General features: G+C 38.0%; 1 protein-coding gene across 1 annotated transcript in view; it reads left to right on the top strand.

Annotated features, from left to right (window-relative positions):
* Positions 1-1,391: 1,391 nt before the first annotated feature.
* Positions 1,392-19,189, top strand: part of IL17REL (interleukin 17 receptor E like) — a 44,513-nt gene continuing 26,715 nt past the window's right edge. Inside the window, exon 1 of the mRNA XM_061372916.1 lies at positions 1,392-1,958. Coding sequence (XP_061228900.1) covers positions 1,857-1,958 — 102 coding nt within the window. The 5' untranslated portion in view covers positions 1,392-1,856. The remainder of the gene's footprint in view (positions 1,959-19,189) is intronic.

The raw sequence follows: 19,189 nt of genomic DNA, 5'->3' as shown, positions 1-19,189 counted from the left end.
CACAGTAAAAATAATGAAGCGCTTGCTTGCTTGCAGTGGAGTTCATTACAGGAGAAGCTACTGAAGTGTGAGTTGGAGGAGTTGTCTCAGATCTAAGTTTAAAACAAATAATCCAAAAGAATTAGACTAGTATCTGAAACAGTAGTCGAACAGTATTCTACAGGGACCCATAAATTGCAATGGAAATTGAGGTTGCAAAACTACAAACTCTGGAGTGTGCTGAAACTGGCTTGCTTGCAGTAGACATGCTGCTAAATGACCCACTAAGTGGAGTCAAAATGTCTTTTTGGTAGAGGAACATCATGATTCTGATCAGTCAACATCACTGTGCTATTGTGTAAAAGATCCTTGATCTGCTCACTCCTGAATATGGTGTGTGGGACCTGCTATCTCAGAAAACAGTATACTAAAATTGAAGGGATCTAATCTTAGAAAAAAATTGGGTGATATACTAGAAATCAATAAAATTGTGGCTGTTTTGGCAAAGGTGAGATGAGAACAGACATTCTCAATTTTTTCTAAAGCATGACCAAGAGGGGAACCCAACTGGACTATTTGGAAGCAGTTTTAAAATCAAAACAAACCAAATAAGCATAGTTTGGTTGTGTAACTTGTTGCCACAAAATTTTTGAAAACTGGAAGGATAAATAAATGCAAAGAATTGTGATATAAATTCATGTAAGAAAGGTCAATAAAAGCTATTGAGAACAGTAATGTGTATGTGGCTTTCAGCTCAGGAAATCTGTAGGACCCAGGTCATTGGAACTGGTAGCATATAGGTTAAAATAATCCATGGAAGTAGCATAGTTAACTTCTTTCTTATTTTTCCTAAGAATCTGCTACTGTAATCCTGTTAGGCACAGGAGAGTGGGCTGGGCAGATCTTTGCTCTGGTGTATTTGATCAGTACTGTGATTGATACTGCTCTTTTTCTTCCAAAAATGAAGTCTTACTGGAAAGTTGATAAACTGGACTCAAATGAAAGTATTTAAAATACAAGTACAGTAGATACATTGGCAGAGTAGACCCTGTCTTTTACCTGTTTGTTAAAAAAGAACATTGATGAATCACATCTTAGCAGATGTTGTTAATTGTGTATTCCCTGCTTTAACTGATGTTTTGCGAGAGCACTGAGAACTTGGGTTCTGGTACTGTCCTACTAAATGAAAGCTCGCTTAGTTGTAAGCAAGCCCTCTCTATGGAGTAATAACTCCCTAGTGCACCTATGGGGGTAACATACCCCATAGAACCATGTGAACCAGAAAATGTGGTTTTGGAATACTTGTTCCTTGTGGTGAGCAGTGGGGCTATATAAGGCAGCACCCAGAAAGGCATTCCTGGGCATTTTGTTGTGCTAACAGCTATTGAAGTGCTGGGACTGGCACCCTGCTTTTAGAGCTGGTATGTTGAGCTGCTTTGGCGAAGCTGTTTTTATTTAATGCATCAGAAAACCAAGAAAACAAGTAGATGTAAGAATGCATTTGGATTCCAGTGAACCTGCCTGGTACATCACTCTAGAAACAAAATTCCTGCTTACACACAGAATTTACAGAAAAGAAATTTGTTAAAACTGGTATGAAGCTGCCGTGGTAAAACCCAGAAGGAAAATACTTTGACTGTGATTGTCAGAAATTCATGTCTCACATTTTTCAAAATGGAACATGAGTTGAACATGTTTTATATTTCCTACAACTAGCAATTCTCTTTCTTTGAAATGTGTTAGAGGGAGGAGTCCAGAAGTGCTGTGGGAGGGACTAAAATTCATATTAAAGTTTTAGCATGGGAGGGAGAATTGTCAGAGTAGAAGGTTTCTTCTGAGGTTTTGCTTTCTTATTTTAATTTTTTTTCCAATTTAGGATGATAAATATTCATGTTCAGATTCTTCTAACAATTCTTTTTTGGAATTCTGATTGTCAGATTATTCCCAGGATTGAAGAATGTGGACTTTCATGTTCTCAGGTAATCTCTTGCTTGCTCCTATTTGCTACCTATTAATTTAGTAGTTGTATGTTGCCAAAATAATAGTGAGAAAAGCAAGAAAGAAAAATGGAAAACTAATTCAGCTGTCCGGAACATTCACTTTATATTTCTGTCATTCTGAATCAAGTGTCCAAAGTGGCAAAAATGATTGTTAGGAAGGGAGTAAGAAAATGTATCTTACACTATTTCCAACTGCTGTTGTTAGTACCTTTTAAACCTGTCCTTTGTGTTTGAAAAAATTTACTAAGTTCATATTCATTGCTTTGGAGAGTCAGTGTTTGCAAGAGCAGTGCTGCCAAAGAGATGAAGGAGGGAGGGAAGGAAGGGTTCAGAAATTGCTAATTATGTTGGGAATACATAATACTGACTTTCCCGTGAAAAAAAATTGAATTAAGCTTGAGAAAGAGCAAAAACTGGGTTTAATTTTGTGGGATGAATGGAACTGCAGTGTTAAATTAATTACTTATGTATGTGCATAAAGTGGAGTCTGAACCATATGCCATCTCTTCAGTATATTTGAAATTCGTATGTTTCCAAATATCCCCACAAAGGGGCAGTGTGGAGATATCCTACTTCTGTTGGCATTTTGAAACTGTAAGAATAATCTGAAAGATACACAAATAATGATAATAAAAAGGAATAAAATAATAGTGTACTTGACTTTCAGTCTTAGTTGAGAAAGATAAGTATGTACTTTCTACAGAGAAGCAGAATTGATGGCATGAAAGACAGTGGCTGTCTGTTCAGACTTCTTGAATATGCCAGTGTTTATGAGAGGCAATGAGGCATCCTAAAGTGGTACTACACAGATATTAAGTTAGTACATGTTTCAGCAAGTTATCCTATATTTTATATGTTTATCCTAGAAAATATCAGGAATAAAGATGCTTATAAAACACTGGGTTGATCAACCCCTCCCTTGAAGTTGTTTAATATTCCCACATTTAAATTCTGTAGTGTCTACCCACTTAAATAATGTTTTCAGAATAATAAAGGATAGCCATAAGATGTTAATCTCTAGATGTGGCTGAGGACTTTTAAAGGATTTTAATGTGCTTAACATTTATGAATGCAAATGTGAATTTTAAATAATTTATGCTTCTGGCCTGCTGCAATGAGAGTTTAAAATAGAGAGGATTAACCATTCTAATTTATCCCTCCACAGACTCTGTGACTGTCAGACTCAGCATGTGAAAAACAATACCAGCCTTTTTATGGTGGGGTTCTCTCTAGCGGGTAGGGTTGAGCTCTGAGGACCTTAAACAGCATCTTTCCCTGTCATAGGCATGCATGTAAGAAGATTGATTCATTGGATGCTTAAGATATAGATTTGTCCTACAACGTATTACATGAATGTTGGCTAATTGAGAAAGGTGTCGTATTGTTTGGTTTTGGTGGGTTTTGTTTTTTGTTTGTTTGTTTTTAGTTTTGTCATTTTGTGGGGTTTTTTGTTTGTCTGTTGTGTCTTGTTTTGCTTTAGTTTACAGGGGAAATACATTGTTTCCACTATAATGGAATCAATGAATCATCTGTGATGTTAAAGGCAACATTCAGTTCATGTTCTTTATGTGATGTTTTTACTGGTGTATTCTGTGGAATCTTGAACACATTAATGACTTTTTAAGACAAAAATGTTTTCTCACTGGAAACAACAATGATCTCAACAGGATAAATTACTGCCAGCACAGTGTTTCAGTTTACTGCAGAGCATTTTAGCTACATGAAATTAGGAGTCTCGCTACTAGCTTGTTAGAGAAAACTCCTTCCTTTTCCTTTGGAAGTAACTTCAATTTCCCTACAAAACTGACCACAATTTGTGGCTTCCATCCCATTCTTACCTGTGTTAGTTTAAAAGGGAGCTGTTTAACTTCCTCCATGATTTTGACCCAATGGTCTTTATAGGGGCACTAACCAGGGTTTAAAATTTGTCCTTGTCTATGTGCAATATGTGTGCTGTCTTCAATGCCCTGTTTTACAGCAATCTGCTTAATGTGATAGTGAGAGACTGTAATTTTAAAACCACCACAAGTTTTCTGTAGCTGTTACTGCTACAAGTGAGTATTATAGAAAATTGTTTTTTTCTTTATGAAGTTTTTGTTTTTTTTCTTTATGAAGTTTTCTGATAAGTTTATATAATTGGATTTCTCTTCTGCAGAGTCAGCCCTGAGGTTGTGTGGCTCTTCATCAAGCAATAGGGGAATGAAAAGCTATTGATTTGCATTTTGCTACTTTTTTCAGACTGTGGGTGCTGTCAGAAGGTTTTGAGCAGCATTAACCCTAGAGTTTGACCAGCAGATTAGATTTTAAAGTGGTTGTGCCTCCTGAATATTTGTAAGCAGTTTTGACCTCCTTAGCTACTCCACTTTGGTTATTCACTTTGAGTTGTTCATTCTAATAAGAGTAAAGCATGGGCTGCGAGAGGGAAATAGCGACAGAACTGTTTTGAGGTATGTGACTTAAAAACCCTTCACTGAACTGTTTAGATTTTGGATCTTATTATAATTTTATGAGTCATTCTTAGTTTACCATATGTATTCAGCAAGACATCTTTGCATTGCCTTATATAAGGCAATTCATTACTATACCACAAGGTATAGTATGGCATATACAAGGCAATTCATCACTATACCACAGGTTGTACTTCTGTTCAGTACAGGAAAGGAAAAAAGAACATTGGATGTTTATGCAAGTAAATGAAAATTTAAACAGCATGAAAATATACAATTGTGGGTTGAGTTATGGCAAAGGAACAACCAAGCTTTTATTATGCACTATGATTTATTTCTCTTTCCTTATTTTAATGGCTTGGTTTTAGAACTTGTGTGGTATTCAAAGGTTAAATACAATGGGTTTGGTCTCCATGCCTCACCCAATAGCAAACACAGTTATCAACCAAGTTTCCCTGTAAAAGCATAGGGGAATCCCAGCCTGCAATTGAAATTGGGTTTGTGCCCTACTCATTTTACAATCCACATTGTTTGCAGGCTGTACACAAAGAAGCAGGCTTACACCAAATTTGACTGAACAGCTGGTAAAGATCAAGAGTACTACATTTAAAAAGCTCTCCAGAAGACTATGAAATAGTATTCGTATTGTTTGCCATTAAATGTAGTAATATTTCCAAAGTCCATGGATAAAGAAGGAAACCCAAAATGGAATCCGGGATTTCCCTGCAATTATAAAGGTTACTGGCAACAAATTCTTGATATAGTTGCTCCCTGTTCATGGTATTCACAGTTGATGTATGTGGTGTTTCTTTACTGGATATTTATGCCAGAGATCAGTCTGTTGTTGCTGAATACTATACACTGCAAAACCAGTGCAAAAACAGCCCTTAGGCCACTAACTCAGCTGGCATAGATTGGCATACTTTGGCATTCTTGTGGTAAGTAATTCATATTTTGACAGTGATCCCAAGCCACTAAAAAAATAGACCTGATAGTCTAGGTAACATAATTCAGTTGTTCCCTAAAATATGTTTAAAAATCTATTTTCAGACATAGAAAATGTCTGAAGAGACTGACCATAGACCTGGCTTCCTCAGAATGAGTGAGAGAGATACAGTGTGAAGTCCTGACATAGGATGATGATTCACCACAGACTTTTTTGTGCATGCATTAACATAGTTGATGACTGGAGGAGATACATAAGAATATAAAACATACCCTCTGCTAATGTTTGCTGAGTATAATCCATAAGAACATGCACTACATTGAAAGCTGGGTTTTGCACCCCTGCCTGTCACTGACTCACTTGTGTGGCCCTATTCAAGTAATTTCCTTTCTCCAGTTTTCACAAGTACAAAATAGTGCTGACCTTCCTGTGTGATGTGTCTTAATTATGTGTTTTAGTTAGGTGCTTTGAATACTATGATTAAGTGTTAAGTACTCATTAGTCAAAACAATCATATTGAGTCACTGTATTAGAGTGATATTAACCCATTTGCTTAGCCTTTCCTGCTGATAGGAGAGATGCACTTCAGTGAGTTAAGGTGACTTATCTCTTGAACTGTGTTTTACATTTGCTCTTAAGGTCAGAAATAGCTTAACAACGATATAAGACACTTCCATGTTTCCTGCTATGTCCTATGCCATCCCATTTCCTCACCCCCTGAGAAGAAAACAGCCAGTGACAGATACAAGCAGAGACTTACAAAATACTCCCGTGTTCCTCATTATTAGAGCATCTACCAACACTTTCAGGAGTGGTGGAGATGGAGAAAGCCCTGCAAGTCCCAACTTGCAAAAAATGCAACAGTAGCTCTTGTTTATTTTCTTTCTTGCCTCTTCCTTCCTTGAGAGCTCTGGAAAAAAATTAGGTTTGAAAGAGGTAATCCACTGGAGTAGCATGAGCTGAAGCACTACAGGAAAGTCATGGAAGCTGGGGTCACAAAATTAGCAGATGTTGGAACTGGACCTGACAAGGTATCCTGAAACTGAAACACAAGGCAGTGCTAGAATCTTCACCACCATCATATGTCGCATAAATATGTGCAATCAGTATCCATAGCAGGAGGTAGATATTAAAAAAAAACAACAACGAAAAAGGGATATATAAGCAGGCTCAGCAGGAGATGGGAGTAGGTGACCTTTATTTTTGGCTGTGAATGTTAGCTCACAGATCTCTCTCAGCCCTGATCTTAGGGAGGGAAGATGTCTGTCAGCTCCATTTGAGCCCAGCATACAGTGGTGAATATGGAGATCTGGGAGTAGGTGCTTTCCACACCTGCAGAATATTGTTGTCTGCTTTGCAGTTGGAAAGCTACTTGTAATTTGATGAAATCTAGGCTGACAAATCTTTTTTAGGAGTGGTAGTAACTATAATGAGACCATGTGGTGTGTCCTGGCTGGAATTCATACAGTGAGGTCTAGGGTTAGCTTAATTTGTACATTGCTGAAGCTGGCAATGCTGTACCTGTTACTTTGTCACGTTTGTTTATACTATCCTTGTCTTCCTCTCTTGCCAGAATGCCTGTGCATGGGAGAGAACCAGGGATGGTAAAAAATTAGAAGGAACAAAAAGAGGGTTTAAAAACTTATTTCTAAGGATAGCTTTGGATACTCTTGTGGCTTTTTGGTTCAGCATTGAGAAGCTCAACTCATTCCCAGATAGGTAGGTAATTTGGACCTAAGAAAGAAGTTTCCCCCTACCTCTTAACTACAAATAATTTGGCTTCTAGAAGACCTGAATTCCTGTGTGCTGTGGTTACAAGGCTGTTCAAATCGGGAGCTGTTATTTGAAGTTCTATGCATTTTGTTACCATCATCCTCGCGAGAGATGCCTAGGTTTTATATATCAACTCTGGCACAGATGTTTTCGTATTAGTCTTCATACTCTCAGGAAAATATTTTTCTTCATGAAATTTTTTTCATTTTTTTGGCATTTATTGGCTTTTTTTTTTTTTTTTTTTGAAACCAGGGGTTTATTTGCCATCTTAAAAATACAAAGCAGAGAATATATCCTGAAGAGCAGTGTGCTGGTGACCAAGTTCCAGACCAGCTCTATGATACGGACACATCACAGAACTGACCCTGTATTTACAGCTGCAGGAATTCAGTGGTCTAGAATTTTCTGAGGTCATGAATAAGCTGGAAAGTCACAGTAACTAATGATGATGAGGTCTGGAATGGATTGCTTGTGGAGCTTATAGAGATCTCCACACATGCTAAGAAAATCTCAGTTATGTCTCAGATAAAGGTCATTCTAAGGCAGAAACGTGAAGTAGATGGCATCTTGAGTTCTTTCTCGCCCTAATATCTCTGCTTTCATTCATAATTTTCTGTCTTGTGGGATGTAAAGATGGTCTGTCAAGTCATATTTAGCTTATTCCTTTGGAACAGTCAACAGAGCTGAGATTGCTCCTGCTGTATGGCATGTCCTGCCCTTTCAGCATGCAAAGTACTGAACTCACCATGAAAACTGTATGGGACATGTAATCTCCTTCAGGAAGTGTCTATGCAAAAAAGATGAGAGTTTCAGTTTTACTTTGCAGATTATCTGTGGCCCTTGCAAGAAAATGTTTCAACTTAGTTGCTTTGAGTATGTGTGGTAAATTTCAATCATTTCTGGAAAACTGATTGTCTTGGAGTTGCCTCTACTTGCCTGCATATTTTCAGAAAGTATGAATCATATAAACAACATTGTACAGTACTAGATGTGCATTCATTGTCTTTTCTTGGAAAAACTTTGAGGAAATAGAATTTATTGCACTTAACACATTTTGCTGTCTTCAGTTTTGTTTTTCCCTTTCATCTCTACATATGCAAACTTCCTTGATCTTTTTCCCACTTCCTCATCTCCCTGACCTGCTGTTCTTCCTTCCATGACTGCAATGACATTTTTCTCCATTACTTTACAAATGTCTATAACTTTCTATTATAATTTATCTCCTTAAAAAAAAAAAAAAATTATTGCTATTCTCATTATAGTATGATGCTTAGTTTTGGTCCGTGGTGTGTTAGTTTATCTATAATATGTCATTTTTAAGTGTGAGAGGCCCAGAAAATAGGTAAGCAGGTTTTTTTTTCCTCTTACCGATTTCTTCCAGGAAGAGATACTTCTAGGAGCTTATAGGGATTACTAGAATTTGGAGCAGGGGTTAAAGGAGCTATAGCTCTCCTGTCTCCACTGGCTGTATTTTCCCTCATTTTCAATATATTTATATATAATAGAATAATTTTTACAGCATGGTCTCATCTGTGTTACCATTCAATGTAGATGAGGCCATTAGTGACATGGTTTAGGGGTGGACTTGGCAGTCCTGGAGTAATGGTTGGACTTGATGATCTTAAAGGTCTAGTTGATTCTATGATTATTTTCTCTTCCACTTAGGGGGAAAAAACACATACTTTTTAGCCAAATGTGAGGCATAGGTGGTTTTCAGTGAGTAAGAGCTATCATTAAAAATGAGACATAGGGTGAAGCAATATATGAAGGTACTGAACACTGATGGGTTTATTAAGCTGAGGCAATGCCCAGGAATTGTTGCTGCCTTTAGGGACAGCAGCATGATCAGGAGACTCAGATGAAACAATGCTGCTGTTGAAACATTGGTAGAATCCTGCCTCTTTGGAAGCCCTTTTTTTGGACCTCTGCCTTCTTTAGTTGGACTGTGCTAACTTTAGCAACTACAGTACCTGGAAGGTACACAAGATAAAGCCAAACATAATTATTCCATAATTTGGTCGTCAGCCCCCAACAAAGTTAGAAGTTCACAGTAAAAAAAGAAATAGACTGTGTCATGACTTTTTGAGTAATTATTTTTTTATTTTGTCTTTTATATTATTTATTCTTCCTTAGCATTTCCAAATTTATTCCTAACTGGCTTCTATATTGCTTACCTCGAACTGCAAATGTTTCAGCTGGAATGCACAGTATAGATATTTTCAGTAGGGCTTTTGTATATGGCATTTTTGTATATGTTTTAATCTTTCATGCACATACACTGCTAGCTCTTTCAAGGAAAGATGTTTTGGCTTTTGTGGCTCTTGATAGGAGAGGAAAGACTTGTATAGAGAGATTCTGGTGCAAGATTTCTGATGTAGGATTAAGACTTTCAGTTGCCATAATAATACAAATAGGAATAGTTAGGAAGTAATCCTGTGAAAAAATTTCAAGTGTGCAGCTGCAAAATAAATAAATTATGTTTTCACCTTTGTGTGCTAGGCTTTTCCTCATTTTGCTGTGGCTAGAGTGTTTCTGTAACTGAAGCAAGAACAGATAGAGCTAGTCAGGTGTCTTAGTCATTAAGTCTTTAATGGAAAAAGTTCCTTAACTGATACCGTGGCATCAGGAAGGAATGCAGTTTCCTCTCAGGATTGCCATCAGAAACTACTTTACTGCCTCTTCTAGCATGGCCTGAGGTATCATTTGTACAGCCGTATGGCCTTACAGCCTTACACAATCATGTAACAAGCTAAGGCTAGAATAAAACCAAAGACAACATTTAAAATGTTTCCCATCACGAAAAGCTATAATCAGGGGTAGTTTCAAGGTTGTTTAAGTTTTAAATTTTTCTGTTTAAGGAGAAGAGGGAGAAACACAGTATGTATGGGAGCTACAAAAAACCAGAAACGTGCTCCTGCATATGTTTCCATGGCTTTGAAGGGTGTCAGCCCTGACACGTGGCCTCCAAAGTCTTGAAACTGTTATAATAAATTATTGCCAAGTGTGCTTTGTTGTTCTAAATTTTGGTATTTGTGATTCATGCTGGCAGGGTTGGGATTAGCAAGTGAATTTTTGGTTTTAAGCCCTTCTGCTCCCAGCATTTCAGGATAGTACCTCTGCAACATTCACCCATTCTATGACCCTGCTCCTTTCCTGTTGTTCCACGTTATTAAATACAGATTAAATGGAGACAATGAAAAAGCATTAGTGACTTGTCAGGGCAGTATAAGAAACCTGCATGCTCACCATGGTGCTGCCTCAAGTTAGGCAAGGGAAAAAGTTAAGCACTATGTCAGTCTCACCTCCAGGCTGTACAGCCCAGGCACCTGAGTTAGGAGCCAGAGTTTGACGTTCTTTCTTCAAAATAGCTGCTGAGTCACTCTTCGAAGTTTCAGCTTCTGGTTTGGGGGTGTTTCTTTGAAGAATGCTGAAAATAAAATGTAAGCGCCTTTGAAGTAGGAAACGAATTTCCCACTTGAATGGTGAAATCACTCAGTGTCCTCCTGGGTTTAGCAACAGCAGTCAATTTTCAAATTGTCTAAGCCCAGGACACTCAGCTTTAAAAATTACATCCTGCCTGTCCTTCTCTCAGACCATTTTTTCCATATCCTCCATATGCAGTATCACTGCTTTGACAGGAGGCCTGGGAAACCCTCTCCTTTACTTGGCAGTGTAACAAACAGACAACTTAGGGGTAGAACTGCTTCAGGTGAAAGAGGATGTTGAACATGGCTGTCCCTTGAGGTAAGGACTTGGATGCTAGAGTATAAAAGCTGGAATGTTCCCATATTCTACTTTCCTCTTCCAATATTTCCAGTTTGAAAGAAGCTTAAGCTTTGTTAATTTGACCTCTGTTACTGTTAAATCTCCTCCAGCCACTTGCTACTCTGGGATGGGGGTGTCTCACAAGCGAGTATATGCTATCCCAAAGAACTCTGGCATAAGCTAGATGTCATTCCAGCTTCATTCTGGTCATATATCCATGAAGCTTTCAGATCAGAAAGGGAGGTGCCTAATAAGCTTATGTGTCTGCAAGTGTTAGGTGGCAATTAGTAATTACGGATCATGGTGTTTGGCTGAGATTACCACAGTTTGCTTAAATCATGCTTTAGGTACCTAAATCATCTTTTAGAGTTGGTTGACTCCACAGTATCACAGCATGGTTGAGGTTGGAAAGGTCCATCAGGGATCATCTAATCCAACCTCCCTGCTCAGGCAGGGTCACCCTGAACATATTACTCAGATAGCATACAGACAGCTCTTGAGTATCTCCAGGGAAGGAGACTCCACAACCTCTCTGGACAACCTATTCCAATGCTCGGTCACCCTCACAGTGAAAACCCAGGTTTTGTAGCCTTTTCTGTGCTACAGAGACCATTATTCCATGCTAACCTCAAAGCATGGGCTGGACGTGGTGACTTCCAGAGGCCCCTTACACCCTAGATTTCTTTGTTTCCATTTTATCATCCTCTGTGTGAGATCTCCAGTCATTCACTGAACTAACCATTAATGCTGTGTTAGAATGCCCCTGTCTCGTTAGACTAGAAGTGCTGATTTGATAGATTAGTCTTCCTTTCAAGTAGCTGAGTAGTCTGAAATTTTTGACACTGTGCATGGGATAGTGCTGATTTATACCAGCTGAGGTTATGGCATTCAAAGTACATTTTAATTTTACTTTGTCTATTGTATGAAATTCAGATTGTTAACAACTTGTATGAATGTTTTAGGAAACATGACATCAAAATGATTGGCATATATATATTTTTTTCCCCTAAAACTTTGCTTCAAGTAAATTTTGCTTCTAGTCTTGTAGTTGAAGCATACAATAGAACAGGCAGCTTTTATTTCAGACTGTCATAGCTCCCTTTTGTCCAATAAATTTAAAAGCAAGTGGTTTCTATACACTTCCTTTTTGTATCATGTTATTTTTACATACAATTCACTTAAAAATATGAAGGGGCATTCTTCCCCGTTGTGAGACCTCAAAGCAATATTATTTTGTCTGGATATTCACTTATAGGATAAATGCATGTCTCTGCAAAGAGTTCTCAAAGATATAATTACTGTGCTGCCAACTCTTTCACTTGTTCTGCTCTGTAAAAGATGTACAGACATGCAGCCACAGTAAAGGTCAGAAGATACTATATGCTGCATGCAGTCTAGCTAAAGTACAAGAGAGTCCAGTTAAAATACAGGAACAGGATTTCTCTGCTTCAGTATGGTGCAGGAGGAAATAATACTGACTTGAAGACAAAAATCTCTTTTATACTTGCATAGTAGCAGGTAAAGAGAAGGACAAAAATCAAAGGGGCCTGAGGGTCTTGTGTCAGTCATGTTCCTACATTACTGAAGTACTGCTAGATGGTTATGGAAGTGCTGGCCTTGTGACAAGCAGCAGGTTTTGGAGGATAGGTCCATACCTTTGCATGTGCATGTGAAGTGGCAAATGGTGCAGGAGGCAAAAATTGGTAAAAGGCTCTGCTTTAGACCATTGTGAAGCGTTACTGAAGATTGTCCAATAATCTTCAGTCGCCCCAGTAGTATCTTCCCTGTTGTCAGTTCACTGTTTAGCTGAGAGCACATCAGCATGGCATTAGCACAGGCAGATGTTACCTTGCTCTGTTGGACACAAGCCAGATCTTGTCCAAAAAGCGTGTGACCTTGTTGGCACTGTACTGAACCTGAGCATAAGATCCCACTTCTCAGTAGTACTTAACCTCTCAGGTTCAGCACCGCACTAAAGTCATGGGACCGTTTTTGTTTGGCTTGGAACACACAGAGAGAGACTTGGAGCTGGATAAGGCATACACATGATTCAGTGTTTTGATTTTAGTGTTCTGTTAAAGAATCCAGCAGCATCCAGGCACTCCTGTAGAAGCAGTAGTTCAAAGTAGTCCAAAATAAAGCTTTGCTGTAAGTTTAGGTGCCTCTTCCTTTTCTGCATGGACAACAGTCCAACTGTTTCCTTCTATGATTGCTTAGCTGATCCCATTGTATGCTGTTTGCATGTATCTGATCACCACATCGTCAGTAAAAGTTGAAGGACAACCTTGTGGTATGCCAAAAATTAAGAAGGATCAAGAGTAAGATAGTTTTACCTTGGCAATGGAAGTAATGCCACATGGTACCAAAACAAATACAGATGCTCCTTTTGAGAAAAGGTCTTCTGGGGACACTGCATCAGCAGCGCTATGAATTTTTAACAGTTCTAATTTATCATATTATGTGTATTCATCATTATAATTCCTCTGTTTCTCAATAAATATAACCAGAATTTCTCTAAGCCTATTATTTTTCTTTTTCACCCATTTCCAGTAACTTGTCTTTTTGTATGAATTCTTGACTATGATATAGTTAAGATTATTTTCTCTTAGTGGGACAAGAATCATTATGTGATCCATGTGATTTTTCTTACTGTAAAGAATTCTGTTTCCTTACGTTTGGTAAGTTAAATACAGTGGTAACATTTGTAAGAATAGAATGAGAAAAGTCCTGTGAGGTCCCAGTCCCCACCAGCAACAAGGACATGTAAAGTACGAAACTGTTGTCTCCTTTGCCTGTGCAAATAGCTCTGGAAAAAGCTAAATCATACTCTGTTTCCATTTGTGAAGTTATCCCTATATACAGTTTTTGGGGCTGAATGTCTCTGTGAAAGAAACTACAGCCATTTTTGGTAGTCTGAGAAGCTTATGATACTGCTTGTTTCCTCTTATTTCTATTCAAAGTTCTTATGTTGTATAGGGCCATATAACTTTAACAGTGGCTGTCCACTGCTCAAAGACTTTTTTGTTTATGGAGGTGACTGAGATTGCATCAGCATGTTCAATTATTTCATTAAAGGCCATGAGAAACCTTTTAGGACTCTTATGTCCCAGTATCTTTAGGCTTTTTCCCCCATGAAACAAATGGGGTGAGCAGAAGGAGAAAAGAAGGCTGCTGCTGGATTGCTGACATAGAAAACAGTAAGTAGCTCCGTCCCTGTATTGGAGGATAACTACTGGTATGACATGGTTTTAGTGCTTCCAATTGAGACAAAGATTACCATTTTCCAACACATCAAATAAACCCTAGTGGGAAACTGTCTTTGGAACTGTGTGTGGTTCTGGTCACTCCATTTGGGCAAATGCTAAAAGTAGAAAAAACAGCTGAGAGAGGTGATGGTAAGAAGGAAAGCCTGTTTTATTAGAGAGGAATAACAAGCTTGGCTTTTGTAGTCTCAGATAAAAATATGAGAAAAGGTGTATTACTGTTTGAAGATAAATGGAAAGTAAATTTCAGGGTGAAAATCATCTATTTAAGTGAAAAGATATTGGGCACAATCAGAAGTCAGTACAAACTAACCATTATTGTGTTTACATTAGAAATTGAGATTTGGTGATGGCAGAGAACAGGGATTCTGAAATAGCATTGGCTATTGGAGTAGTGCACACAAAAGGCTGACTGGTTTTAAAATGAAGCTTCACCACTTTTTGAAGGGGATTGGATGATGTTGTTATCAGGGGACTAGACCCAGTGGTCTGGGACATCCTTTCTAATTCTGTGCTGAATAAGATGGATCTGTGCAGAACATCCCCTCTGGACTGGAAAGAAAAAAGAACATGATTAAATTAATCATCTTTATCAGCCTTTTGGCTACAATTTGAGCATCCGTTGTTGCAAGGCTACACTTTCCCTGTGTTGTAATAATGCATGCAGTCCCATGCTTACTGTTAATGGTGGCCAAAACCAGAAATTGCTGGAATAGAAGGAAACATCAGAATACAGTGTGTTCCTTTTTCTGTGCCCTCTCTGTCAGTTGAAACTAAAGTAGAAATGCAGGTAATAGCTTTGCCACTGAAGATCTCTCAAAGGAGGAAGAACTCTTCCCTTTTGTCTTGGGTTCAGCAGGAGCAGTAGTAGCTACTGCTGAACCCAGGACAACTCTACGTACACAGACTTTAATGTAGACACCTTAATGGATAATTGTTAAGTGTCTGACAACCTTGTCTCAATTAAAGAACAAATTTTAAGGCATATTCAGGAATAGTACTATTCCTTGTGGAGTTATGGAAGAGCTGCCACCAACTCTTCTATGGACAAGGTACAACAATGCTAACAGGTGAACTGTGAAACTGAATTTGCCTCAGATTCTTTCCTGCATGACAGAGCATTCAGGGAAGAATTTCCACAATTCTGCACTTGATTCAGTGCCTGGAGATATGAGAGGAAATGGGCAACAGGTCTAATCTTTGTTTCTTATCCATGGTAATTTATGGAAATGCTCTCTGTGCCCCCAAATCCAAGTCTTTCTCTGCTGATCTCACTTTCTTCTCTGCAGTCTTTAAACAAAAGAATTTGATATTACAGTTGGCTTAGACTGAGAAATCGCTGTGCTAGCTAAAAAGTTGGCACCACACCTTCTATTCAGAATGCTGCACGTTGGTGGTGTCTGTTCAGATAACCTCTAGCTACAGTTGAGTAATACCACAAATGGGGAAAACCCTAGAGAAACAGGAAAATCCCTAACTGTTTGTGCATTGTGTAAGTATATTTTGCTTAGGATCTTTGCCAAAGTGGATAAGAATCAAAGATGCTCTCTGTATAGGAGTAAAATGTGCTATCATGATCAGGATCTTATTTTTTGCATAAAAGACACCCACGGCATTTGTGAAAGAGGAAGAAAATTTCCATTCTGGTTTTAGTGTGTTATGTTTTTCTATTGCATTCATCACTGAAAATTCCTGAAAACAAAAGATATAGAAAGTGGGAGAGGAACTTGATTAATTTATTTGGGCTCTTCTTTGAGACAAATGGTCTCCTTTGGCTATTTTGCAAAAGGATTATAAAAGAATATACTGCCTCCACCCCTCCCCCTTGGTATTGTACAATAAAAAGAAACACTTATTAAAAAAGGAGGAATTTAGCTGTGACAAAATGCTCTCTGTAACTGGCAAGTGTTTGTGCAAATGTTTGATTCTTTATGTAAACCTTCCCCACAGTGCCTCACCCAGAACAAAACCAAGTGCTTAGGAATGACAAAACATCTCCCTACCAGAACAGAAATCACTAATGGATATGTTTCTTTTTTCCCATGGAGAAGATGAGAAAATAAATGTAAGATGGTACTGGGAAGTGCTCAGATGGTAAGATTCATCTGAGCAATAGTATAAACCAGTAATTAATTAAGATAGACCAGAAGGCACAGGTGGATCTTTGCCTCATCCCACAGCCCCATGGAACTGGGTGATTTTCGTTTTTTTCCATGTTTGTAACTTAAGACAATTTATTTACATGTAATTTACATTCTTCAGGTGTCATAACAGGGGCATCAAAGCACCGGCCTTTAAATAAAAGGCTGAATCCTCTGGGTTTTGTGAGATTTTGGTTTATTTCAATGAAATCTTTATTTTTTTTCTAACGTATTTTTGCGCCCTGATTGTAACCAGACAGAACGGTTGGAGAGCTTAATTTAAAGATGATGTTCAAAGAAATTTTAACTGGCAATTGGGAACTCTCTCAAGCCACCTAACCAAAATATTTTCAGTACTTTAGCTGCCAAATGGGAAGTTAAAAATACAGAAGTAATTTGCTAAATTATCAACCTCATGAAAGATTAATTTCTTCCAGTAAGCAGTGGCTCAGCAATGAGTTGATCCAACAGTTAGGTTTTCTCAGTAAGCAAGTTAGCTCCTTAGCCCACTCAGTTGACTTTTTGCAGTCATTTTGTATATTTGTCTGTTCCACACCCTAAGGCCATGGAGAACCTCACGTTAAGAGGCTGAATTCAAATTGTCCTTCTGCATACTCCTGCAGGGTTCTATTAGAATGAATTCAAAATTAGGGCTTTGAAACAACAGTTAAAATTCCAGCAGTTTTATATGAGGTGGCATGTTCCTTTTTTATTGGTTTAGTGTTGCACTGAATTATTCAGGAAGCTGTGGTCTTCTTTCTGTTGATCTTTGTGCATTAGGAGAATCATCAAAATACAAATGAAGTTCTTTCGTGGGGGGCAGAATTAATATATGACAAATATTTCTATGAACATATTACAGCAGAAATGAGGTTGCATCAGTTACGTTTTTCGGTCCTTCAGGGGGATTTGAGGAATTTCTGAAACCACTGAAATAGAAGTAACCCAATTTTAGAAGAGTTATGCAAAGAAGTTTGATTTCCGTTATACAAGCATAGAGTAATTTGGGTTAAAAGCGACCTTCTACTCCAACCCCCCTGCAATGAGCAGCGGCATCTTCAACTAGATCAGGTTACTCAGAGTTGCCTGACCTTGAATGTTTCCAGGGATGGGGAATCTACCACCTCTCTGGGCAACCTGTGCCAGTGCTTCACAACCACCATTGTAAACTATTTCTTCCTTGCGTCTAAATTTCCCCTTTTTTAGTTTAAAACCATTACCCCTTGTTCTATCACAACAGGCCACACTTTTTTGAGTGTTGATGTAGTATTGTGTAGAAGCAGCCAAAGTAATACCTTTAACAATGTCACAAATAATTTTTATAATCTCCAGTGTATGAAAATATATGGCCATCTCTGTCTTTTTATAATGAGTGGTTTAAAATGCTACCTTTAATGCATCTGCTTTTATGAGTCATAGTCACAAACTGCCAGCTGTAAAAGGTGAGAACTTACCTCCAGAAGTTATTTTTAAAAATAAAAGTGCCAAAAGGACAGAGGAATGAGAACTGATACAGTTCAGATCCTGTTGACTGGTTTTCTGAAGGCCTCCTTTAAAAACAAACTTACCTAGCTAAGAACTTAAAAGCAACAATGAAGGACCGAAAACACTTCATGGGTACTCTATGCAGCTGCCACAGCATAGCTAACATGCTGTCATTTCTCACCTGAGCAATAATATGATTTTGCGCTACAGCTGTGTTTATGAGGGGGACAGAATTACCTGTGGATGAGAATGCCTCACGGATGACCAAGCAATAGTTATTTTATGGTGTGCTAACGCGTACCTGGGTTGCAGTCTGTTTGTCTGCAATGTGAGAACCTCAGGACGCCCACTGAGAGACTTTTGCTGGCTCTAAACCTTAGAGGTTGTTGTTTTATTGACTTAGTATGTTTTAAAAAGGCCAAGAGCTGCCAGTCCCTTTGAGAGCAGAGGAGACAAGGTGGTGCCTGCTCCTTTTGTGGGTATGACAAAAGTGTCTCTGTGAGTGAGACACTGATTTTAGAGGGAAGCAGAAAGCTTTGCCCTGTACAAAGGAATACTGGTATAAAAGTACTACGTCAAAAACTTGAACGCCAGAACAGCAGAAAACTGTATTTGCTGGCTAAGTAATAGCCTTTCTTTAGTATACCATGCATAATAGTCAAAATAAGATTTGTTATTTTTATACTCTACAGAATTTTAGTGTGTGGTTAAGTACTTTTTTTTTACTGGGAAAATGAATGTAATCTGTCTGAAAGATAGGTGGACACTCACTAAAATCTCACTGTCACGTTTACTTTGCCACTTACAAAAAACACTTTCCCACTTGAACACCCTAAGTGCTATGCCTAATTTCATTTTCAGGATTCCAAGCCAGATAGTTCTAAGAAATAAAAATGAAAGTCTTATTTCTAAACTTCATTTGCAATTACTGTAATAATTCCTTCCACTGGCCTGGTGTGATCCTCTAAAAAATCATATAATAGTCATTAGTGTTCTAGATATCTTCCATTAAAAAGTCTCTTGGTTTCTTGCCCTGGTAAGAAGCAGTCCATTGTAAAGAATAAACTATTTGTCACTGTGAATGTCAGTACCTGATGAAATGACGTCTGTATTTGATTGAACTGTTAAACTTGTTAGAACAATTGCACCTCAGTAGAAATACTTGAAAATAAGGGTATTACGGATCTTGTGTCCCCACATATATCAGGTTGTCATACAGAGTAGTGATGTGCACTTTCAATGTATTTGAAAACCTTTGTTTAATCTCAAAAATTGTTTCTATTGTGGACTGTATGTTTACTTGTTTAAGGTATGTTTGTATTTGTGTACAATGATTAAGCAATATTTATTTTTATTGTCACCTCAGCTTTTATAATATTTTTGTTTCTGT

This window comes from Neopsephotus bourkii, unplaced genomic scaffold (assembly GCF_033783945.1).
Source record: "Neopsephotus bourkii isolate Nb327-2 ecotype Australia unplaced genomic scaffold, CSIRO-AGI_Nbou_v1 NB_1624, whole genome shotgun sequence".
In the NCBI taxonomy this organism is placed as follows: Eukaryota; Metazoa; Chordata; class Aves; order Psittaciformes; family Psittacidae; genus Neopsephotus; species Neopsephotus bourkii.
Note: the sequence above shows the minus strand (reverse complement) of the source record. Positions and strands in the feature narration are given on the sequence as shown.